We start from the raw sequence: 25,198 nt of genomic DNA, 5'->3' as shown, positions 1-25,198 counted from the left end.
CTTCTGTAATTTGACAGAGCGATAGTTTATCCTAGTAACAAATGGTTTATTAAGTGACCAATGTTCTGCAAGATTATCATCATAGATCCTGGTTTTGGGGTCTTGAATGCATCTGAGCTTTCAGATTCTGCAGATTGAAACTGGATTTTTAAATATATATATATATATAAAAGACAAGTAGTGTAAAAATACAGGTTTATTTCCTAACATGCCCACCCATGAATCCCTTAACATGAACTCCATTCCCCAAAAGCTTTCCCCATCCAGCTCACCTGCTCTTTCCAACCCTCCTCACTTTCCCACCCCACCCCCAAGTTAAGCCCTTTCTCCCTTTCGGTCATGTGGGCACCATGGTCAGTTCTGTGTAGCTGATGTACATCACCTTAGGGAAACCTGTGGGGGGGATACAAAAAGAAGAGTCAGAGGGGGCCATCTCCTCCTTTGAGAGGAAGGAATTTGGGGGAGGGGCGATTCTTATCTGAAGTAAAGATTCAGCCAAACTACCAAGGCTTGTACACAATGGCCCTGGCAAGGGTGTGACTCCTGCTACAACCAAGATTGCGCAGCTTTGTGTGAACTAGGGACAGCCCTGTGCTGCTCCACTCACTTTCTCTCCCATCGATCTGTTATCTGTATTTTGGGTCACATGTGATCATCAAAATTAGATGTATAACCCCACAAACAGTTTCTCATTTGGATGATTCCTGTTTTGTTTTTTTTACTATTTCTGAACATGATTGTGTATATGTGTATAGGAGGGAGGGAGGAGTTGGAAGCTCTGAAACCAACATAATTGTATAGAATTATGAATTCTGTTCACTTTTGTGCCTATCATCAACATATTTCTGTTCACTTGGGGGCTTTGGAATAATTTACAATCTCTTTCTTCAAGCTTATGTCTTTTCAAGGTACTGGACTTCAGTTCCCATTATTTACAAGCAACTTGAAGGATACCAGATTGGGAAATCTGATTTTTATAGCTGGGACTTTTGACTGTGTGGTCAACATTCAAACACCATGGCCGTGATGGTTCTTGGTCTTAGCTATTTGTGATGCCTTTGTCTTCTTGCTCATTATGTATGTATGTATGTATTATGTATGTATGTATGTATTTATTAATATCTATTTCATAATATCATAGAATGAACATAACTTGGAGAATTTTTTTCTTTATTTCACTGATTCCTTTTTACTTTTTTCTTTCTTTGCATTTTTACTCTCTCTTTTTAATTTTCTTCTGAGTTTTGTTTCTATTAGTTTTCATAACTGTAACTAAAATTCTTTCTATCTATCTATCTATCTATCTATCTATCTATCTATCTATCTATCTATCTATCTATCTATCTATCTATCTATCTAATCTCTCATCTATCACTAACAAACACAACTGGTGGGTGGCCCCAAGCAAATGTCCTACCTTTCTATCAAACCTGATCTGGGTAGACTTTTGCCTGATGAAGCCAAAATGGGCTGAGCAAATCTATCTTTTCTTTGGTATTTGCTAGATAATTGTCACCTTCCCTGAGAATACATTCTTCTATTTTTTTCTTCCACCTTTTATTTTGAACATCCAATGACGCTTAAGGCACCCATTTGAAACACCATTAAGATGTAGAAAATGAGTCAGCATTCTTGACCAGATTTGCTGAGGGGGTTTAGAAGAGATACCGAGGGACCAAAAGCGGTCTCCACATTGTACCTTTTACATTGCTAAACTAAGGAATGGAAAAAACATTTAAAAAATATCTTCCACTGATGAGCAGCAGCTTTTGTGTACTTTGCTGAAGGACCCTGTAGGAGTATCTCTCACTAATACTGAGATTTCGTTTCACCAAGGTAATTGGTTAGAATGCAAATTGTTAAGATTTCATTTCTCCAAGGCACTGTGGTGGTGGGAGAAAGGGGAGGCATGATACTTGATAGGTGAAGCAGAAGGAAAGAAAGGAATGGTACTTACAGGGCAAGTAGAGGTCAACTGGAGGCACGTCAGGTGGGGTCACCAAAGAGCAAATAAGAGTGATACCTACTTTTGGGTTACTTACTGTCCGGTTTCTCATCTTTGCTTTCACCATTCTGAGCGCCTTTCTGTGAGAGCCTCGTGGAGGCATTGACAGCTGTGGCCGCTGCCTTGAAGCTGCGCTTGCGTTTCTGCACGTTCTGTTCTGGGTGGAAGATGATGACGTAGACTTTGGGTACATAGAGCATCCCGAGAGAAACAAAGGCGCTCAGGCTCATGGAGATGGTGAGGGTTGTTGTCTGAATGTACATCTGGGAGGGAGAAACACACAGGACTGCATTTTAGTCCAGAAGATCCGGACTGTGGCATGCAATCACCAGGATCATGTAAGTTCAAGTCAAGTCACTCCTGAGTCAAATTTGACTTCTAGTGCCTTACAGAGTTTTCTTGGCATGAAACACAGAGTTTCCCATTACCTTTCTCTGACATAATTTCCCAATAACTAACGAGAGCTCTAAATCAGCTTCCTAGATGGGCATGGCGTCAAACTATAAACTATTCTGGCCGACATCATTTTAGGTTTATTGGGTGATGAAGAGTCAGAAGTGACATGAAATTGTTCAACTTTAAATGTTAAAACTAGAGATCTAAAACGATGCAGTCCAAGAAGAGCTACCCTATGTGGTCTTACAGTTGTCCAAAGGGGCTGTCATTGGCTCAGAAATGAGAGGCTTGTAAGTACCCTTAGTAAAATTATTGTAATCCTTGTCATTTGATCACTTACCTGACATACAAATGCTCACTTATTTCTATAGCAATTCTAAAACTCCTATACCCACTCAACACACTGAAGTCTTTTGGTTTTCATGGATTTGCTTATCAGAAGTAAGCATCCAATGACCTTCCATTGTTTTTCTGAACTGAATTTCTGTCTCTTCCAAGAGCAATGGTGAAGAATGCTGGGAGTTCTGTGTCAATAACACCTGGAGAGATCTGTTCCTCCACTTCTGGTTTATAGGACCAACTTCCCAGTCTGCCTGGTGTCACCTTCTAGGGAGTTTCTACTTAGTTCAGTATTCCTCAAGCCTAAGTTGCTAATGGATGCTGCCTTCCGCTACCTCCTGAACGGAATAGAAGACATATATTACTTTTACACCCCCCCAAACACACAAAAGTTTCTTTTAAAACTATGAATGAGCAAGAACTGTCATCCCTCAAATTGTGGCTCCTGCATTTATTGGAAAGGAGGAAGCAGGCCGGAGGAGCTAATCGTGCAAAGATGCACCTCACAGGTGCTCTAAGTACAAAAGTACTCTTTCCTTTATTAATGGATGTAAGGTAGCAAAGACACAGACAGCTTTTGAGCATTCCATGATGAATTAATTGAGAAGAATGATGACATTTAAATGAGAGCAAGGAATCCTTGGTTGGAGTGCCTGTTTAAACTCCTGTGTCCAGCCTTTTTTGGGAAGAGCTCAGGATAGCTATAAAAATGATCTAGTGTTTGGTCTCGTGGTTTGCAGTTTGGTCTAGAATTTCAGGTGCTGGCTTGGAAACTAGGAGATCGTGAGTTCTAGATCTTTCATAAGCATGAAAGCCAGCTGGGTGACTGGGTCAGTTGCTTTCTCTCAGCCCAACCAACCTCAGCCCTATGATTCTTCGTTCATAGGATTGTTGTTGTGGGGAAAATGAGAGGAGGAAGGAGTCTTATATCTTTGCTACCTTGTGTTATTTATAAAAATAATAAAGGTGGGATAATAAATAAAAGGTGGGATAATAAATAAATAAACCCCTGGGAAGACTTCAGGGGAAAGGAATCTTTACTCTGCATAGGGATGTAACAAATCTTTGGCATTTTAAAAAAATAAATGAATAGGAGTTGAATAGCAATAGCACTTAGATTTATCTACCACTCCACAGTGCTTTACAGCAGCTTTGCTGGCTGAGGAATTCTGGGAGTTGAAGTCCACAAGTCTTAAAGTTGCCAAGGTTGGAGACCCCCTGCTGTAAAGCACTCTCTGAGTGGTTTACAACATCAGCATATTGCCACACATAATTTTCAGCCCCAAAAGGAAGGGAGGTTTACTTCTTTCCTGGAAGGCCATTCTCCCTTTAAAAATTGCCCACTTAGAAGCTGTAGCACCAGCACACCCATTTGTAAGAAGAAAAGCAGTTGGGTGAGCAGACAAAGCCACAGATCAACAGGGAAACAGAAATCTTTCCCTTCCTTCAGCCCTAAACCACAATCCAGTTCAAAATTCCTCCCTCCCAGAGATCCATTTGTACAGGAACAAACACAAAGAGAAGTAGCATGTTACAAGCAATTGTAGCATTCATGATATTTGGGAAGGGTGCCATTGAGCAAATGGCATGAATTTCATAATTTAAATCAGTTGCATGCAGAATGAGATGAATTATGGAATGAGTGTTAGCTGAGAGTTTTTTGACTGATGGCAATGACATAATTCATGGCATTTGCATGATGTTGTCATGGAATGCGTGGGATGTCTTCGTGATTTGCTATGTAATGTGATGGATGTTTATGATAACATCTAGATGTTCTTCAGCCTCTTGGTTGAATGGATTGGAGTCTAAGTCTCCTTATTAAGCACTCCATCCAGTATGAGCCATAATTTGTTTCATCAGTGAATCAAGTAGTACTATGTAAGTAATATTATGATTTAAAACAGCATGCTAAATCATGATTTATAAAGACAGTGGCAGGATTTTCACCACACACTAAGTCACGTTGGCCAAACCACATTACAGCTTAATGTGATGCATAAACAAATATATTTAAAAGAGAATATAAAATATTTTCTTTTATAACAGAAATAAATGTTACAAGAGAAAATTGAGCTGTTCTATCTCTTTTTTGTTCTGGATAATATAACGTCTTATAAGACACAATCACTGAAATCACACATTCTATTAAGCAATAATGTTTCATTTAGTTTTGCAGGGATCCAATATCTGGGTGGAAAGAATAACGGAAGACTATCAAATGGCAGCATGAAGCATTATTAATAAGCTCTAACCATTCATTTGCCATCTAGAAGTCATCTACAGTTTTCAGTCCTGATACCGTGGCTTTAATTTAGTCATGTGGTGAACCAGTCACAGTGGTTTGCGAAGTATGATTTTTTAGGCTGTTATAGGTTGGATTGGTAGAAAATGCTTCACCTGGTAATTGTGTTAACCCAATTTTGAAGTTTGTGGAACACTGAGCAAATAAACTACCCAAATCATTAGGATTTGCCAAGCCATAAAAAAAGAGGGTAAAACTAAATTTAATGCAAATATAACTGTTAGCAGATCCTGTAACAGAGCCAGAGCAGGAGTGAAATTCAACCGGTTCTATCCAGCTCGGGGGAACTGATAGCACCAATGGCGGGAGGCTCCGCCTACCCATCCAGACATCACATCCCGTTTTTTACCCTCCGCGCTTGCACAGAAGGGTCTGCGCATGCACGGCGGAGGCGCACACACTCACATTTGTGAACTGGTAGCGAAGGGAAGTGAATTTCATCCCTGAGCCAGGGCATGACTTTCTCATGCTATCATGCTTTTAATCTTTTCCTTGATGTTCAGTTAGGAGGTCATGCAATGATATCATGTGATCTTAATCTCATATATAAAAAGGTATGTCACATTACCCAAAAAAACACAAACAGACAAACAAAAAGCACAGAACACCAAGAAAAGGCATACAGCTCATGGCTCTTTCAAATTTGAGTTCTACTTTTAATGCCTGGCTTCCTCCATCTGAAATTTTCTAGATATGTTGGACTTTTACAGCAAGTGATAGGATGATTTTATTCCATTTTATTTTATGCTTTCATAATTTGATTCATGTTGTTTTAGTCTTATCGTGGATGCATAAACATTGAATACTTTTGTTTTTGCTCTTGCTCAATGTAAGCTGTTGAAAAACCAGGAGGAATCTAGCAGCATCTACTACCAGTTATTCTGATTTTTTGCTGTCAAAAATTAACACGGCTCTCCTCTCACAGTGTAAACTACTCAAAACCTATGTAATTGCAGCAGCTATAAATCAGACCATTCTATAAAGAATCCCCACCCTGCTCAGCTAGGCATGAAAAGCAGCTGGGTGACTTTGGGCCAGTCACTCTCTTTCAGTCCAACCCACCATATAAGGTTGTTATTGTGGGGAACACGGGAGGATGAAAGTGTTCATTGTTCATATGTTCACCATGTTGAGTTCTTCGTAAAAATAAGAAAGGTAAGATATAAACGAACAAATAGAAGCCATAATCCCAAGGTCAGTGAGGGTTGAGATTTTAGGGGTGGAGGGAAGCAAATTCTATCTGGGTGTTTGATTGAAATCAGGGGTGGAATTGAAAAATTTCAGCAACTGGCTTGCTGCCCAGTTGCTGGGTGGGCGTGGCCATGGGGGTGTGGCCTGCTTGGCCTCCTGCACCACAGTGGGGGGGATGTTTTTGCCCTCCCCAGGCTCGAGAGGCTTTTCTGGAGCTTCCAGGAGGGTGAAAACAGCCTCCCTCTGGCACTGGAGGCCCACTGGAGGCCAGAAACAGGCCCGTTTCTGGATTTCTGGTAGGCCCGTTTTTTTGCCCATCCAGAGCTTTCGTGCGTGCCCTGCCCTTACCTGGCATCCAAAACGGGCCACGTGGAGACTCCTGGGAGGGGACAGGCAGGGTGGATGAGTGTGGGAAGTTAAAATTGCATCCTGGAAATAAATCCCTGCTCGAGTTCATTGGGAGATTTTGGGGCCAATTGTTTCTTTCTTTCTTTTTTTCAATCAATCAACCTTATCTAGTTATTTTTGAGAGGATAAAAATTAGGGAATCTCTATTTTGTTGTCTTGAGTTTCCAGAAGAAAGTGAACATGTAAACGTCACTAAAACATAAAACAGATGAGGAATCCCCTAGGCTTATTTTTATAATGTGTAAAATGTCTTGTAGTTAGAACATGGCTGGTTTAATATAGCTTTTTTACAACCCCATGACTCTCTTCTTGCAATCTGAGAAAAAGCTAAGAAGCAAAACAGATTTCTTAAGCCTTGCAGAAGTTCAAGGCACATCCAGCATTCCTGTGAACTGCAAACACCCCTCAAAACCTGGATGATTTTTCCCCTTTGGGGAATGGGTTTAATGATTTGAAAAGGGTGCCATAAGCTCCTGCAAGCACCTAATTCAGCTCCTTAACATTCCCTAAACAGACAGAATGAAAAAACAGAACAGGTCTGACTTCGTCCTTAGCCTGTTACAGTGACATCATAGCTTAATGAGTAGCCTTCGACTTACAATTATTTGTTTAGCAACCATTCCAAGTTCCAGTGAAAAAAAGTAACTTACAGCCAGTCCCCAAACATACAACTGTTGCAGCATCCTCACAGTCATATGATCAAAATTCAGTGCTTGGCAAGTAGCATGTATTTATAGTGGTTGCAATCAGAGGTGGGTTTCAGCAGGTTCTGACCAGTTCTGGAGAACCGGTAGCAGAAATTTTGAGTAGTTCAGAGAATTGGTAAATACCACCTCTGACTGGCCCCGCCCCCATCTATTCTCTGCCTCCTGAGTCCCAGCTGATCGGGAGGAAATGGGGATTTTGCAGTAACCTTCCCCTGGAGTGGGGAGGGAATGGAGATTTTACAGTATCCTTCCCCTGCCATGCCTACAAGCCATGCCATGCCCATCAAGCCACACCCATAGAACCGGTAGTAAAAAAATCACACCACTGGTTGTGATTGCCATTTGTGAGCCTTCCCAGCCAGCTTCCAACAAGCAAAGTCTACGGGGGAAACTGGATTCACTTAATGCCCACACAATTCACTTAACAACTTTTGGAAAAAGGTCATAAAACTGAGCACAACTCATGTACGGTAACGACTGCCTTACTTAGGTCTCATTCTGGTCTCAAACTGAGTTTACTGTGGCAATGTGTGACCCAACCATTGTAGGGATGAGGACTAGTTATAAGTCACTTTTTCAGTGCTGTTGTAACTTGTTTAGATGGCTAAACAAATGGCTGTAAGCCGAGGACTACTTGTACTTATATCCCGTTGTCTCTTGTACCATCCCACTCCTTGTCCTGATTACTCCCACCTTCTCCGCTGACTGAGCTGTGCCAAAGAAGATGGGCACAAAGGCCAGCCAGACGATGCAGGTTGTGTACATGGTGAAGCCAATGGGTTTAGCCTCATTGAAGGTCTCGGGCACGCCGCGGGCCTTGATGGCATAGACGGTGCAGGTAACCATCAAAACAATACTGTAGCTGAGGCAGGAGATGATAGAGAGGTCTGACATGTCACATTTGAGGACACCCCGGGCGAATTCTGGGTTGGGTGTATGTTGTTCTTCATAGTCAATGATGCTATGGGGTGGCTGTACCCCCAGCCAGATGACCACAGCCACAACTTGCACAGATGTGAGGCTGAAGGTGATTACCAGTTGGGAGGTGGGGCTGATGAATTTGGGTGGAGTCACTGACTTCTTGCCTTGTTCAAAGATGCGATAGATGCGGTTGGTTTTGGTCAGCAATGCTGAATAGCTGATGGCCATGCCCAAGCCAAGAAAGAGGCGCCGGAAGGCACAGATGGTAACACCTGGTTCAGCAATCATCAGAAAAGTGATGGTATAGATGAGGAAAATCCCAGTGAGCAGGACATAGCTCAGCTCACGACCGGAGGCTCGGACAATGGGGGTGTCGTTGAAACGGATGAAAGTGATAACGATGAAGACAGTGCCAAGGATACCCAGAATGGCCAGGAAGATGGGCAGAATGGCCCAAGAGGAGCTCCACTCCAGCTTGACAATGGGTGTTGGGCGGCAGGCTGTACGATTGAGATTGGGCCGCATATCAAAGGGACACATTTCACAGTTGAACTCATCCAGTTGGTACTGGTAGCCATCACATAGTTCACAGTGCCAGCAGCAAGGAACACCTTTCACCATCTTCTTCCTCTCTCCTGGGTTACAGGGGAGGCTGCATACTGAGGTGGGGATCTCCTTCTGTCCACCTGACCACTGCATGTCCTCAATCTGTGAGAGAATCAGAGAAACCAAAGAACAGTGACTGCCATTTATCTCAGGGAATCACACCTGTGTTTCAATACTCTGCAGGTTTTTCTTAGTTGATGGGATATGACAGCAATGTACTTGTAAGGCAGTCTCTTGATTAACTTACCATGAACATGATTGGGGTAAACAGGGGTTTGACTGTCTAGTGACAAAACTGGTCAAAACTCACTAGTACCATCCTCACCATTACCAGGAACACAGCATGTGGAACCACGAGGGTAGACAACCTGTCTAGAACTTCTCTAGCTTACTGAATAGTGTTATGTGAAAGCTTTGAATGACCAAAGCCATGATCGGCAGCGAAGAGAATATTTACAGAGCCATTTGGTGACATAGATGTCACATGGAAAATTGCCAGCTGGAATACAAGAAGATTAAGAAGGGAAAAGCATGGATTAATAAATGAAATGAAAGAAGAATAAATATGCTGTGCATTTGAAAACCTAAGGCAAGGGAAAGGACATAAAAGAGTACAATGAAAATGGTCTAATTTTGTGGTCTGAAAAGAATAAATTCAGAGAAGTGGAGGTACAGGTTGAATTGAACACTGGAATTAAAGGCTGAGATGATTTCTTTTGAATTAGGGTGACATTTGGGTGATATGTTGATCTATCCTTGGAGAAGCTTCTAATAGAGAAAACATATTGAAATGGGCTCTTTTAATAGAAATAAAATATGTTTTTGTTTCTTTGGCATTTTTCCCAATTTGCTATCACAATTTGGTACCTTAAAATAATGTACAACAATGTCCCATTCAACATAATATGTCCCATTCACCATTCAGATCCATCACGAAGGTCATGTTACGGTTCCATCTGCTACAGAGCTTCATCTGATGGGACCCAAACCATGTGCCTGGTTTTCTGCTGTGGCTCCTACTTCTGGAATATCATCCACCGCTGAGATGAGGTTAACTTCATCCCTGTTAGCCTTTTGTAAGGCTCTGAAAATATAGTTCTTCCAGTTAAATGTCTATGGAGATTCTCAGTCATCCAGGTCAAGTTTGCTCCAAAGGTGCTTTTTTCAAGAGTCTACTGGACTTTCTAGTTATTCTTTGAAGATGTTTTGCTTGTCATCCAAGAAGCTTCTTCAGCTCTTCTTCAAAGAAAGTCCAGTTGACTCTTGAAAAAAGCGCCTTTGGGATAGTTCTACCAGCAACCTTGGGGATTCATAGGGAGCCTTTGCATTTAAAGATGATGATGATTGATTGATTCTATGCTACGTCACTCACATTCAGTCGAAGGTATTCTGTCCACTGGCCAATGGCCTTGTATCCTGGGGCCGTAGTATTTGTCAGCTGATACTGGAAAATATCATAGCGCCCAGGAGCATCTCCATTTTCGTTGAACATTACTGGTGTCCCAGCACTGCCTGCAGGAAGGAAAAGGTTACAGAGTTAAAGGTTAAAGGTTACGGACGTCTTTTAAGATGCTCTAAAAGAGGAGGAGGCAACTTTGTGCTGAGGGACATTGGCCAAGAGAGGCTAGTGGGAAGAAGAGTTGTAGGCAGCCTCCAAGGTCATATGTGATAGGCCATCAACTTGGAGGGTCTCAGAGGTGTTTGGTTTGCTGTTGTGAAAACCTGGGTTTGCTATTGTGATGTGAGACACAAGAGGCTTAGGGTCTAAGCCTGTGAAACTTTTTTTAAGACTGTTTCCTGCTGCAAGCACTGATGGATAGAGAAAACCACAGATGAGTTTTTTCTCTCTCTCTGTTTCTCTAGAAGATGGACATGTCCTATATTGGCAAAGATAGGACATTGAATATGACATGCCTGCAAAATGCGCATGACAAAAATGCTGACCTGGAGCCGGTGTTTTGCCTCTTAACATGCAGCTTCTCCTTGTTTATAACCTCAAGCTGTAGAATCTGGGGAAAGTTTTCTTGCTCCTTCCTGCCAACTTGTACTTGCCTGGCAATTCATGATCACAGCCCTTCCTTGCTCTCAAACTTTGCTCAGTTCTCCATGTGCTCAAATGTAGAATGCCACACATGACACATAGCAATACAACCTTTCTTTCGTCGTGAGTTCTTTCGTCGTGAGCTAAAAACATATTTATTTATTCAAGCGGGACTGGCATAATGGTTTTAATAGTTTTAATCTTAAACTGGGGTTTTTATTGGGTTTTTAAAATTCTTTTATAATTTTAAATTTAAACTTTTAATTATCAGCCTTTTGTAATTTGCTAGGTTTTAATTGTTGGTTTTAATTGTATATGTATTGTGTTTTATCTTTGGCTGTACACCGCCCTGAGTCCTTCGGGAGAAGGGCGGTATAAAAATTTAATAAATAAATAAATAAATAAATAAATCCAGCGTCTTGGTTGAAAGGGGGGTTCTCTGTCAATCTCACCATTGAAGTTGACCCCCAGAATGTAGTGCAGCAGAGTCCGCCCGTCAATGGGATCCATCTTGTCACACACTCCGATTTGGCCTGAACAGAGCTCCATATGCATGTTGTGCAATGCATGGGCCATGGCATAGACAGCGTCAATCACAAACTGCACCTTCCCCTCCTGCTCGTAAGTAGATTCTCGCCCAATTCGTTCATCTCCTGAAGAATGGGGGGAAAAATAAGTCAATACCCACTCATATTAAAATACTCTCTGGTGCTGTGAAAGCTTTCCTTTTGATTCCTTCCAGAATTCAGCCGTGGTGGCGCAGTGGTTAGAATGCAGTGTTGCAGGCCAACTCTGCTCACAGTCTGGAGTTTGATTCTGACAGGCCGAAGTTGACTCAGCCTTCCATCCTTCCAAGGTTGGTAAAATGAGGACCCAGATTGTTGGGGGCAATATGCTGACTCTGTAAGCCATTTAGAGAGGGATATAAAGCACTATGAAGCAATATATAAGTCTAAGTGCTATTGTTATTTCTTTCCCAGAGCAAGAGAGTCAGCTATCTCTTGCTCTGCTTTTTTTCTTCTTGAGATGCAAGATTCTTTTTTTAATTTCCCAGGCCTTTAAGAAGTTTTTTTTTTTTTGCTGGCTGTGATAATTCGGTTACCTGCCTCATCAGAGCCATTCTATACCTTATCTCGAACATGCCGATTTTTGTTTTCCCAGAAAAATAGCTACCCAAATAATGATTCATATCTGGGCAACATAGTAATTTCCTTTCATAAATTATATTGCATCTCCTGTTCTCAGATGTATTAACAATGCTACTTAGAAGGAGGGGGGGAGTTTAATGCTATTTCATTTCACTACAAGCAAAACATTCTGTGCATTTCTCCATTCTGAAGTAGAACATAACTTATCATGATAGTCAAGTTTTCTATTCTTTATATTATGCAAATGAATGTAGACCCAGCCCAGAATAAGAAATTAGGCTAGATGGCTGATTTTAGGGCACCACTGTCAATATCCTCCCATGTTAAAGAGATAAAACAAATTGAAAAGTACGAGGCTAAAACACTGAAGCACAACCAGTATGGAAGTTTATGGAGATCGGCTTAAAAAGGGGTTCAACAGTTCTTATTTCAACATCTGTTTGAGTCAGATAGATACGAGTGGGGTGAGGAAAAAACTCAAGATTGCCTTATCCTGATTCTCTTTGGTATAAAAGGGAAGAAAGAAAAATCTGTTAGGCTTTCAATGTTCTATTATCATATCTTATATTGTAATAACAGAGTTCCAGTAGTTCTGGTGATGTTTATTTTCCTGACCTGTTCTATTTCAAAGGGTTGACCTGAATCTTGAAAAAGTGACAGAGATTCTCTCTCTTTCTCTTCTTTTATACAGGTAGTCCTCGAATAACAACAATTCATTTAGTGACTGTTCAAAGTTACAACTGCACTGAAAAAAGTGACATTGACTGATTTTCACACCTATGACCATTGCAGCATCCTCATGGTCATGTGATCGAAATTTGGACGCTTGGCAACTGACTCCTACTTATGACGGTTGCAGTGTCCCAAGGTCATGTGATCCCTTTTTGTGACTTTCTGACAAGAAAATTCAATGAGGAAGCCCAATTCACTTAATACCTGTGTTACTAACTGATATACCTGCTGTGTTTCTCTTAACAACTGTAGCAAGCAAGATCAAAAAGTGGGGCAAAACTCACAGAACAACTATTTTGCTTAGCAACAAAAATTTTGGGCTCAATTGTTGTCATAAGTCGAGGACTACCTGTACTAAGGAAAATCAAGGCAGGGCAATCCTGAATTTTAACTCACTGTCCCATTCCTGTTGACCAAAGCTAAGCTGGATGTTCGCATAATGACTGCTGAATACCTTCTTCAGCCCATCTCCATGCGAAAAAAAGCATAGAAAAGGAGACTGAATTGGACATTTTCCAGGAAATGCCCGATTTCTTCAGGCACCGAAGAAGAAATCAGGACTCCTTGCTTTCTTTCTGTCATTGGTGGGGAGTGGGGAGAGAGAGAGAGACACTTGAAGTCTAATCTCTATTCCCTGTGGAGGTGAACAACAGTCTAGGCCTTGAAGCTCTATGATATTTTCTACCACAATCACCTCAAAAACAGGGATTGGGATGCAATTGCGGAGTCATTCATTGGAGCAGTTATTCTCTGTATTAACTCTCCTTGCTTTACTCCTCCCTCCCTCCCTAGCTCCACACATCAGGAGTAGCCCTACCAGTACATTTGCGGTTCCCTTCATCATATTGGAACCCTGGGCGAGTTAGTTTACATCTGAAGTCTTCCTCCCAGAATTCAGCAAACCAGATGTTGCGCCGATTGTTCTCCAAGGAACGGGTAGTGAAGTATTGGTCAAAACCTGGAAAGAGAACGAGGTCATGACTTTGCAGGCTTTTTTTTCCCCCCAAAGAACCATCAACTTTTTTTTGAGACAGTTGAATCATGATCAGCCATTTAATTCCTCAATTTTAGCAGTTATCTCCATGTGGAAAAAGTTTTCCTTCTTGGCTTTTCAGGGTGGATCACTTTTAAGAGCAAAGGAGTAGGCTGTGCCGGTTCATTCTCATGCCAGATGTGTGTAAATGCGTGTCAGCATCGAGTACTTGGCTATACAGATGGTGGTTTTTAATCTATTAAGTAGAAACTTCAGTAGAATACAACATTACTCACTCCCGCCAGACAAACGTTATCTTTCAGAATTCATTCCCTTGAGAGAGCGCTATTCTCAGTTACATTTTTTCACTATAATTTATCCTTTTATTTTAGAGACATTAACAAAGTCTTTTGAGTGTCAGTCATTAGCAGATTGAAATCCCTAAGCACAAGTATCTGTCTGGGGCAGAACGGAAGAGAGACGTGCCTCTTCTTACTCATTGGTCTTCCCAGCTCTGAGGAGTTGCTTTATGTCTATTGAATCATGGCTTCTCTGTCACCTTAAAATGGATTAGTTGCCAATAATGCGTTTTAACACCCTCCCGCATTCACAACCCAGGCTCTTAGAGAAGAGTGCTTAAGAATGAAATGCCTTTTTAAAATGAATTCATAAGCAGTTGTGCTCAATAGGAAATGAAGGGAATAGGCAACATGATTACTTAAGGATACATTTTCCAAATATTTATTTTGTTGGCTTGGCATATGCAACTGGGACATAGGTGTCCTTGTTAAACTGAACCAGCTGGGAGTTATAGAACAGGGGTCCCCAACCTTGGCAACTTTAAGCCTGGCGGACTTCAACTCCCAGATTTCCCCAGCCAGCAAAGCTGGCTGGGGAAATCTGGGAGTTGAAGTCCGCCAGGCTTAAAGTTGCCAAGGCTGGAGACCCCGCTTTGGAAGCTAGAACAAAGGGCGGGGACAATGACAATCAGGGGTCTTTTAAAATACAGACACACACAAGCTTCCGACTCAGAGGGAAATAAGCGGCCCGAACAACGAAATAAGACGCACACTAACAACCGCTTTAAACGCTTTCAATGTAAATCGTTCTAAACTGGACTGTAAAAAAAATACGATTCCTGTAATAGAGTTGTCAAAGTCTGGAATGCTCCCCCTGATTCAGTTGCTTCAGCTACAAATGTTCAATTTCAGTCCCAAATTGACTTCCGTGGAGCTTACATCATAACTTGAGTGGTCAATAGCTGGGGGGTGTTTATCATTGTATTTTTATTCTTGTTCTCATTTTTGTTTTGACAAATCCAAATAAATAAATAAAAATAAAATAAAATAAAGCCGAAGCCAGGGAAACGGTAATCGGGTATTGCTGTCACAGAATACCCAAGCATCCCAATAGAGAGGTATTCCCTTTGACGTCATGGTCTCACTCGGGTATGTTGTCATAATGTAACCCCCAGTGGCGTGAGAGGGGAACACCAGGAAATTTGGGTTGTCCAATCTAGGTGGCAATCAATCAAATGGTCACCCACAAAAAGTGTGGAAAGCAGATTATTCAGAGGAAATCCGGGTTTTGCAAACCAGGTCTGATACCATCTGTATCGGGGGAGGGGGGTGCGGCAGAGGAGATGAATGCCATTCAAACCTCTCAGAGGCATCTAATTTGGCCACTTGCTGACGAGGGGTTAACGATCTACGTGGACTGCTGTCGTTTTTTGCCGTTGTCATCTGAGTCGTCACAAAGTTCCGCGGCAGCGCCTATCGACTGGATTGGGCGGGGACGCAACTCACAGCCACGGATAGGAAAAGGCGACAATGCTGGACGGTGTATTGTTAAGTTTGGGTAATGACGTATGGCGGAAGTATAGAGCAGGGGTCTTCAACCGTGGCAACTTTAAGCCTGAAAGACTTCAACTCCCAGAATTCTTTGCTGGCTGGGGAATTCTGAGAGTTGAAGTCCGCCAGGCTTAAAGTTCTCAAGGTTGGAGACCCCTGCTTTAGTGGTCAATATAGATGCCCTGCAAAATGAATGTTAATAGAAGTTCCTTCTCCCCCGGGGTGAAATGCTACCGGTTCGTTCTGGTTCGTGAGAAGTGGCAGTAATAAAAACTACCGGTTCAGGCGAACTGATAGTAAAAAAAAAAGCTACCAGTTCCTCTGAATTGGTATTTCTGATGATCAGCTGTGCCACACGGTTTAGCTTTGCTAGAAAGCAGAAAATTCTGCTTTCTAGCGAAGCTAAATTGTCCAGCACAACTGATTCCCACCTCGCTGTTCTACTTACCTTCCCAAGCCTCCTTCTGATGCATTTGGTGCGCACTGTGCATGTGCAAACAGTGCATGCTTGGCGCGCAGTGCGCATGCACAGCCAACGAACCAGTAGCAAACCGGTTCAGATTTCACCACTGCTCCCCCACCATTATTTTACTCTTTATCCATTCAATAGTGTGGAGTTAATGAAACAGACAAAAAAAGATGAAGGTAGGTAGAAAAAACAACCCTGTCTTTTCAGGAAAAATAACAAATGCAGAAGTGACATTCATTCTGGGGGATATCTGCCAACAGTTTTCCCAGGGCAATGCTGATTATTTTCTACTAAGTCTCAGGAAGAAAAGTGAATCTTGGAGTTATGGCGGAGTGGACCAGCTGTGTCATGTGACCTCAGCCAGTTTGTGTTTCTCTCCGCTCTCCCAAACCAAACGCTGTTGCTATCCTCTGCTCCGTTTAAGCTTTTGTTACCTTCAATCGAGGCTCTTTTGGGTAAGATGGTCACTGCTCCTTCAGCCACTTCCTCTTGCATCAGAATGGGGGAGATCTTGGAGCCCCAGCTGTCCGAACCTACCCAGAGGAACTGCCCTGTCAGATTGGCGAAGCGGGCAGCTTCCAGCACTCGTCTGCAGAGATGCAATGGAAAAACGAGAGGTGTTCACAAGTAACCCCTTAAGCATGATAAAACATGCCTTGTCAATCACCTATTTTTGCTGAGTCCCAATGACCCAGTGTTGCATGGACATCTTATCCCCAGCTCTTGCGTGAGATAAACTTGAATCTACTTTGGCCATACCAGCGTTTTGCTCCTTATTCAGCTGGTGTCAGGAAGGCCTCAAGATCTGTATGATCTGTTAGCTCTGTCTCACATTACATAGAAAAGTCAAGGGACTAACAGTGACTGGGAACCAAAACACTAAAGGCAGAGTAGGGGGTTTTCAGTGGAGACCACAAATTTCACACTGAAATAGTTTTCTGCCAACTCAAGACGGAGTGGAGACTGCTGCACCTCAACCACAGGGAAAATGTAACTAGTGAATTCAGAACTGCAGCTATAAGCCACCATGTAATTAATGCTAGGCTAGGACTAAATACTATTACATGCTGTACTGAGCCAGGAATAGACACCTTTTTTTCCTAACTTGGGAGGTGGGCAGCAATTTACATATACATTTACATACATATACATTTACAATTTACATAAGCATATACATTTACTGGGGAAACGAGATCTCTAACGATGGAAAGACATTGGGAGATGGTGGTGTGTAGAGGGTTGTGGGAATACATTAAAGGTTATTCCTTTAACATTAGAGGTTAAAGACATCTAATATTTTATGAAAAGTTGCTGAAAATTATGCAACTGCAAATGAGTGATTTTGTTGACAGATTTCAGCAGGATGATCTGCTGTGATCTGGGAGCTAGAAAATAGGAGCTGGCAGGCCAAATGTGGATTTGAAATTGCCTACTCCCTGCATGATATGTTTTGATCATAATTTTTTGATCTAGCGTAAAACTCATGAATGAATTAATCACAGTTTAGTCAATTCTTGGTTCGAGTTTATTCCTTTTTACTGCTCCTATTGTGTAACCCTCTGGATTGATAAGAGATTGGACCAACCAGATCTAACTAGGAACCAGAAACAAACCACATACTTGCACATCAGTTGAACTAGGCAAGCTAAAAACACGCCATACTTTCAATGTAATTTAATGTAATCATTCCCTGAATAGTTTCCATTTGCATATCATACTAAGCTGAAAAACCCCCTCAGATTTAGCCATCCTGTTCCCTTGATAATTTTGGACCAGATTAACCCACTGTACTAGGTGTTGTCAGGATGAAACAGAGGAACTCTATGGAGGAAGGCAGAACACAAATGTACAAAAGAAAGGGGAAAAAAGCAGACGGTGCATTTACTTGATGTCGTCCTCATTGGCAAAAATGATGATGCCGCGGGCATTGGGGGTCTCCATCAGTCTCTTGATCATTTTGTTAAACTCTCCTGGCTTGGGTTCTCGTGGGATCTTGATGGACTGGGCAATGCACACTCCACCTGCCAGGTAGAAAAAGCTTTAGGAAACGATTGGGAAAACTTGGCTTAGTGGTTGAGCATCTGCCTTATACACAGAAGGTGCAACATCTTTTATTTAAAGAGAAGTTGGTTGCAGGTCATGGTGAAGTCTCATGGTGCCTGACATCCCGAAGGCTGACTGTTGCTTTGAGTAACAAAGAAACCTGGTCTACATTGGCAAGTCATCTGATCTGGAATCAGATGACTTTCTTGTGTTCCTATTCTGTACTTTAGTCCCAAAGAAGATTATTCTGAACTACCTCTCAGTCCTTCTGGCCTGATACTTTGCTGTTGTTTCATATTCCTGCGCACAGCCCAAAGTTATTCTGGTTCCTAAAATGAGTTCAAGAAAGCTTCATATTCACTAGAAGCTTTTCAGAACTTCTCGTGATCTAAACCAGGGGTCTCCAACTGTGGCAACTTTAAGACTTGTGGACTTCAGCTCTCAGAATTCCTCACTTTAAAGTGAGCTTTGCTGGCTGAGGAATTCTGAGAACAGGAGTCCACAAGTCTTAAAGTTGTCACGGTTAGAGACCCCTGGTCAAAACTACATTAGATGCGCCATATATAGAAACAGAGAAAACTGACTACAGAAAAAGGCCTAGTGGTCCATTGAATCTGCCCTTTGATTATTTTTCTTATTATTTTTGTTTTCTTTTTAATTATTATTATTTATTATTTGGACATGTGTTTATCCCAAGCATGTTTAAATTCAGCAACCGATAATTGACCTACTACCTCTGCTGGAAGTTGGTTCAAAAGTTCTACTACTCTTTCTGTGAAGTAATGCTTTGTAATATTACTTTTGAACTTCCCTCCTGTCAGTTTGTGGTTATGCCCTATCATGGCTAAAACATATAAAGAATGGTTGCTGGAACTGGGTAAGTAGTTTAATGAAAAGAAGGACTAGGGGTGACATGATAGCAGTGTTCCATTATCTCAGGGGCTGCCACAAAGAAGAAGGGGTCAATCTATTCTCCAAAGCACTTGAGGGCAGGACAAGAAGCAATGAGTGGAACCTAATCAAGGAGAGAAGCAACTTAGAACTAAGGAGAAATTTCCTGACAGAACAATTAATCAGTGGAACGACTTGCCTCCAGAAGTTGTAAATGCTCCAACACCAGAAGTTTTTAAGAAGAGATTAGACAACTATTTGTCTGGAATGGTATAAGTTTCCTGCCTAAGCAGGGGGTTGGACTTGAAAACCTCCAAGGTCTCTTCCAACTCTCTTATTCTATTCTACAGTGTTCTGTGTTCTTGATTTTTGCTTCATATTGAAAATACTGCCTTCTAGAACCTTATTCACATCTTTAATATATTTAAAGTTTTCAGTCATGTCCTCCAATTTCCTTCTGTCTTCCAGGTTGTACATATGCCATTTCTCCAATGCACCATTTTGATTGCCTATTTCTGAACTTGCTCAATCTTATCAATATATTTTTTAAAGTGAGGTCTCTAGAACTGGACACAGTATTCCAATTGGGGTCTGACATATCCCCCATGCTTGTCTTAATTCAGAGATACAGCGACGGTTCTGGGAGGAGAGGGAGGGATTTAAAGTGAGGAAGGTGTTGATTGGAAGAGGATTAATACTCTCTCCAACCTGCCATCACTGAAAGACACTTGCAGCCAGGCAGGGCAGATGAATCTCATGCTATTTTGGAGAAATGGCTGTCCTGTCTTTTCTTGAAAATGTTCAATGAGGGAGCATTAACAGCTCCAGGAGGCGAGCTGCTCCATTGCTTAGCTCTCACAGTCAGGAAATTCTTCCTCAGTTCCAGTTTTGGTTGCTTACTATAAAGCTCTTTTCAACACCCCTCATCTTTGGGACAACATTCATATAGGGAATGCCTGGGTGAAAAGATATATCTTCAATAGGCAGCTGAAAGATATATGAGTACATACCTCATGAATTTCAGAGTGCATATATTACCAAAGAGAAAGCTACCCATGAATGACTACTATACTACTATTTCCTGAGTACTCTTGCAGCACAGCCTTGCTGGCTAGGAATTTGGAAATTACAGACCTGACGCATGAAGGCTGTACAGTGGTACTTTGGTACTCATCGTTAATTGGTTCTGGGAAGCGTGGTGAGTATCAAAAATTATGAGTACCAAACAAATTTTTCCCATAAGGAATAATGTAGCAAGTCACAAGGAAGCCAACACTGACAGATTCTCCCTTGTGAGTTGAGTACCAAACAAACAATGAGTACCAGGGCAAAATATTCACGTCAAAACATGTTGAGTACCAAATTTGATGAGTTTCAAAGCAGTTGAGTACCAAGGTCCTACTGTATTTGCTTTTATCTTTGAAATCTTCTATATGCTCACTGTGGGGGAGGGAGGGAAAGGATCCTGGAAACCAAATAAGCCTACAAAGTACTTGCTGCCAACAGAAAGTGTGAAAACCACTAGTTTATTCCTAAAAATAATTTGGGAAAAGGAGGAATTCACAGAAATTAGTGACTTGTGTATGTAAGAGGTAAAGATAGAATCTTTTTTGAATTAACCTTGACTCTTTATGACTAATATTGTATGTCCTTGTAGATATTTTGGTAACAATACAGAAGTGGGTTGTTACTGATATCAGTCAGTAGAGATCAGTCACAAGTTGAAAAAAGCAAAATCTTACAGACTTGTCAGGTTCACACAAATACAAAATCTCAGCCCATGGTAACCAAACTCAACTGCCCATATTTCCATAACTCGTCTGATAACCATATTTTTGAGTCATGTAATGACCTTGAGGCTAAGATAGCAGAAGACATACTGCACCCCAAATCCCCAGCTCCGTTTTACTTTAGGTTAAAATGTGATGAGGGTGACCCAGCTATTGAACAATAGATATAGAAGAAAAGGTTTATGTTGCATGAGATTTGCTCTGTTGAGCTGCCATAATCTCATGCCATGTCCCTCTATACCCTCGCCTCCTCCATTGGCAGCAATCCAGAGCAGAGCGACTCCAGAATCAAAGGCTCATTTGTTTCAGTGAGGACCTGGCCTAGGATTCAGGTGTGGGACTTTTTTTTTTCCATAGCCTTTGCAGGCTGCAAAAATAAGAGCCAATCTCCGATCCCATGCAGAGTGCCTTTCCCTGCATATGGAACAACCGCAAGCAGCTTTCATGTGTCTGAGAAGATCATGGGCTGTTTTTTCCAGCTTTACTGATCCCCATCCATCAGCTTCAGACATTGTACAGCACCTCTTACCGGCTTCCCGGGAGATCTGCACAAAGGCATCGACCCCACTCTCGCCATAGTTGCCCTCAGAGGCCAAGGTGGAGACATAATTCCAGCCTAGTGCTTTAACAATGTCTACCATAGCTTGAGCTTGGTAAGAGTCAGGAGGCACCACGCGGGAGAAATAATCGTAGCGGTTATTGTCACTGAGCTCTGGTGCTGTGGACGCGTAGCTTATCTGGGGAATCTGTAGAAGTGGAAGAAAATCATGGGTTAGAAGTGGTGTGTGTTATCCTTAGCCTCCATCCTTGAGTTATGCCAGAGATCTTCCTCTCCAGCCCTTCCTTATCCATGTAGTCCTATTTCATTTGTAAAAATATTTCTGTACTGCACCATCAAAGGCTCACCGAGCTCACATCTTGTCCTCCTCCCTATTTTTATTTTAATCCATTGTGTTTTATCGAATCCTCCCAGTACTGACACAACATTAAGGCTAAATGGTAGCTTTTTTGTTACAAAGCAAAAATGCTCTTAAGAGATGGGGAGTAATGACTGATATGGGCTTAAGCTTCTTTGTCGACTGATTTATGGCATATAGTATGGCTCCCATTAATAGCTACAAACACAAAGTAATAATTACCATAACTGTGTGACAAAATTTGTCCTGTATAAAAATCTTAGATCCATTTTCACAATGTCTTATTTTCTTTTTCTTTCTTTTTCCCCCTCTGTTGCTTAGATTTTATTTTATTTCAAAAAGTTAAAATACAAACTTCAAAAAAAATAATGATCACACAGACAAAACAAAACTGGACAAAACATTTTTCTACATTAACAGAAAAAAAAGAAAGAAAGAAAAACACATACATATAGTTTCACAATAGGAAAAGGAAGCAGTGGATTCAAAAGTGAAATCGCAAAATGTTAAAGGCTGAAAAATATTGAAAAATACTATCGTTTTTAAAATATTAGATTTTTTTTTAAAAAAAAGCTTTGCTAGCCTATAGTCATAGCATGCAACATATCTCCAGAAAGAAATAATTCCAGGATGTACTGTACAGGATGTACTTTTGTAACAGAGTTGTTAACGCTTGGAACTCACTACCTGACTCTGTGGTCTCTTCTCAAACTCCCAAAAGCTTTAACCAAAAACTGTCTACCATTGACCTCATCCTATTCCTAAAAGGACTATAAGGGGTGTGCATAAGTGCACAAAAGTGCCTACCGTTCCTGTCCTATTGTTTCCTTTTATTATATATACACTTATATGTTGTATAGTTGTTTCATGCTTATGCTTATATATACTGTTGTGACAAAATAAAATAAAATAAAATAAATAAATAAATAAAAATGTCCCCTTCTCTGGTAAACATTCCCTTACCTCATTTGGTGGGGACATCAGAGTTAGCCTCAGTGTCAGCAGGATGCATTTAAAAAGTGCACAAGAGCACAAGAAAAGATGACGTTCTTCCTGCCCAACTGGTTTGAGCACAATCTTTAACAGTAGCTCTATTCAGCAATATGCTGGCTTGAGCAGCTCCTACCCTTCCATAACTTCAGTAGAGATCAGGTCTCTATGGATACAATGTGATGCTCCCCAGTGGGGAAAAGTCTTGCACATGAAGGTTCCTCAAGGTTTTATCTCCTTTGGAAGCTTTTGTGTATGTGCAGAGCTTCCTTGCTGCAAACAATGGGGCTCAAATGAAACCACACTGTAGTTTAGGATGCTATGAATTATTGGGCCGTTGCTGGGTTCCTAAGACTTTCTCTTATGCTCAGGACGCTTTTTTAAATGCATCATACCAAATTAGAATGTAAATGAATAGTAGACGCTATCCAATCATTTAAAAAAGTTGGCGTCAAATATTGCTAATAGTTAGCAATTGCTAGCTATTAAAATCATTTTAATAAACTTCTTGTTAGTTATAAAGTTGTTGCCCTTCTGAGTTTGGAAGAATTCTTTGAATTGACTGGGTTAACTCTTTGCTCCCTGCAGGAATCCAAATTAAAACATCCCAGATATAGATGGCTATTTAGCTTCTGTATGAACTCATCAAACAGAACTCATAGCTTCTGTTTGAACTCAAAGGGAAACCAGCAGGTCTTTGGGTAGCTGTCTTTACTGCTGAGCTGTTCTTAGGGAGGCGGGGTTTTTTTGCCTCTATAATTCCAATGGAATCTGTCTTGTGTAGATCCAGAATTTTCAGAAGTGGTTATGCTGACTGGGGAATTTTGGAAGTCACAACATCCAACCATTGGTGGGTTTCAAATTTTTTTACTACCGGTTCTGGGGATATGGCTTGGTGGGCATGGCATGGGAAGGATATTGTAAAATCTCCAATCCCACCCCACTCCAGGGGAAGGATACTGTAAAATCTCCATTCCCTCCCCAATCCAGGGGAAGGTTACTGCAAAATCCCCATTTCCTCCCAATCAGATGGAACTTGGGAGACAGAGAATAGATGGGGGCGGGGCCAGTCAGAATTTTTACTACTGGTTCTCCGAACTACTCAAAATTTCTGCTACCGGTTCTCCAGAACTGGTCAGAACTTGCTGACACCCACCTCTGCATCCAACCCATCTGGATGTTTCCACAATGGAGAAATACTATTCTATGTGGTCCTTTCTAGTACTTGATGATGCTATCATATCCTCCATGTGTTTTCTGTTCTCCAGGCTCGGCTTACCCAGCTCTTTCCGCTTTTGTTGATGAAAATATTTATTTTTCCTACAGATATTTTTTCTGTGCTTTGAATTTTACACTTCATTTTTTCCCCTGTAGAACCACAAATGAGTGTCCTGCAGTATCCTCCCAAATAGGCACTGACTTTGCAAATGCACCCTTTAAGGAGGGGCGCCATCTTAAACACCATCTCCTGAGACAGGAATCCACATGTTCCCTAGGAAGGTATAGCTGCTATCACCTCTTTGCTGTTCAACCTCCTTCCCCCAAGTGATGTCATGCAAAAGTCCTGTCTTCTACTTACAGCAAAGAGGCGAAGGACGTTGGCCACCATAATAGAGACAGAGCTGGCGGAGGCCCCAATGACAGCCACCACACGCTCTGGTTTGGCAATGATGGGTGGCTCCCCATTGGAGCAGCGCACATCGGAAGTGTCCTTCTGAATCAGTGCCTGGACAAAAGTCAATGATTGTTCCAAGGCATAGGTGTCACGAGAGCAGGTATCCAGGATACGGGCCCCCAAAGTTATGTTGGGAAGCAGATCAGGGTCACTGTTGATCTGATCCAGAGCGTAAAGCATGGCTTCCATCCGATGGATCCCCTTTTCCTTCTTCACCTCCCCACAAGGTACTCCAGCTGGGCCACGGGAATGCACAGGGAACAGGCCTCCGAGAGTGATGTCTCCTTCTATCTTGATTGAATGTGGCTGGGTGGCTGCTTGGCTATGTACCCGGCCTGGGCCAGATCCTAAGGCCCACAGTGACCAGAACCAAAACAGAGGGAAGTTAGTAGACTCCATGACGGCTTGCTGTCTTTTTGTGATCTTGGGGTGGCTACAGCCTACAAACAAAAGAAGGCAAACATAGAATGGAACTGGGTTCAAGTCTCATTCCAGCACTTGCTAAGATTTGGTATTCTGAGACAGATTAAAAATTAAACAGTGCTCTTTCCCCCCTAGATATTTCTTTTAAAATCATGGACAGATGCATGCCCAGGAAAGGTTTTCTGTTTAAAATGAGGATATACAAAAATTCTTCCTTTAGAAGCACTTATGGTCTACTCCACTACTTTTTTGGGGGGGGAAATGTAGCTGTGTACAAGTCAAAGTAATATACAGTATAAATAAATCAAAAACTATGTGTGAATAAGGCTTTGTTCAAAAACTGACACTCCAACAATCCAGCAAAACTCACAGTGCATC

General features: G+C 41.6%; 1 protein-coding gene across 1 annotated transcript; it reads right to left on the bottom strand.

Moving 5' to 3' along the window:
• Positions 1-337: 337 nt before the first annotated feature.
• On the bottom strand, positions 338-24,796 carry LOC131191274 (metabotropic glutamate receptor 6-like). The gene is made up of 10 exons (XM_058169266.1): positions 24,302-24,796; positions 21,345-21,561; positions 17,977-18,112; positions 16,526-16,680; positions 13,617-13,757; positions 11,372-11,572; positions 10,251-10,390; positions 8,045-8,980; positions 2,043-2,268; positions 338-393 (listed from the first exon to the last, which is right to left on the bottom strand). The coding sequence occupies exons 1-10, from the start codon at positions 24,794-24,796 to the stop codon at positions 338-340; spliced, it is 2,703 nt and encodes a 900-aa protein (XP_058025249.1).
• Between the last annotated feature and the right edge of the window lie 402 nt (positions 24,797-25,198).

This window comes from Ahaetulla prasina, chromosome 2, assembly GCF_028640845.1.
Source record: "Ahaetulla prasina isolate Xishuangbanna chromosome 2, ASM2864084v1, whole genome shotgun sequence".
Classification (NCBI taxonomy): domain Eukaryota; kingdom Metazoa; phylum Chordata; class Lepidosauria; order Squamata; family Colubridae; genus Ahaetulla; species Ahaetulla prasina.
The sequence above is the reverse complement of the archived record's forward strand: the minus strand, read 5'-3'. Positions and strand labels throughout refer to the sequence as shown.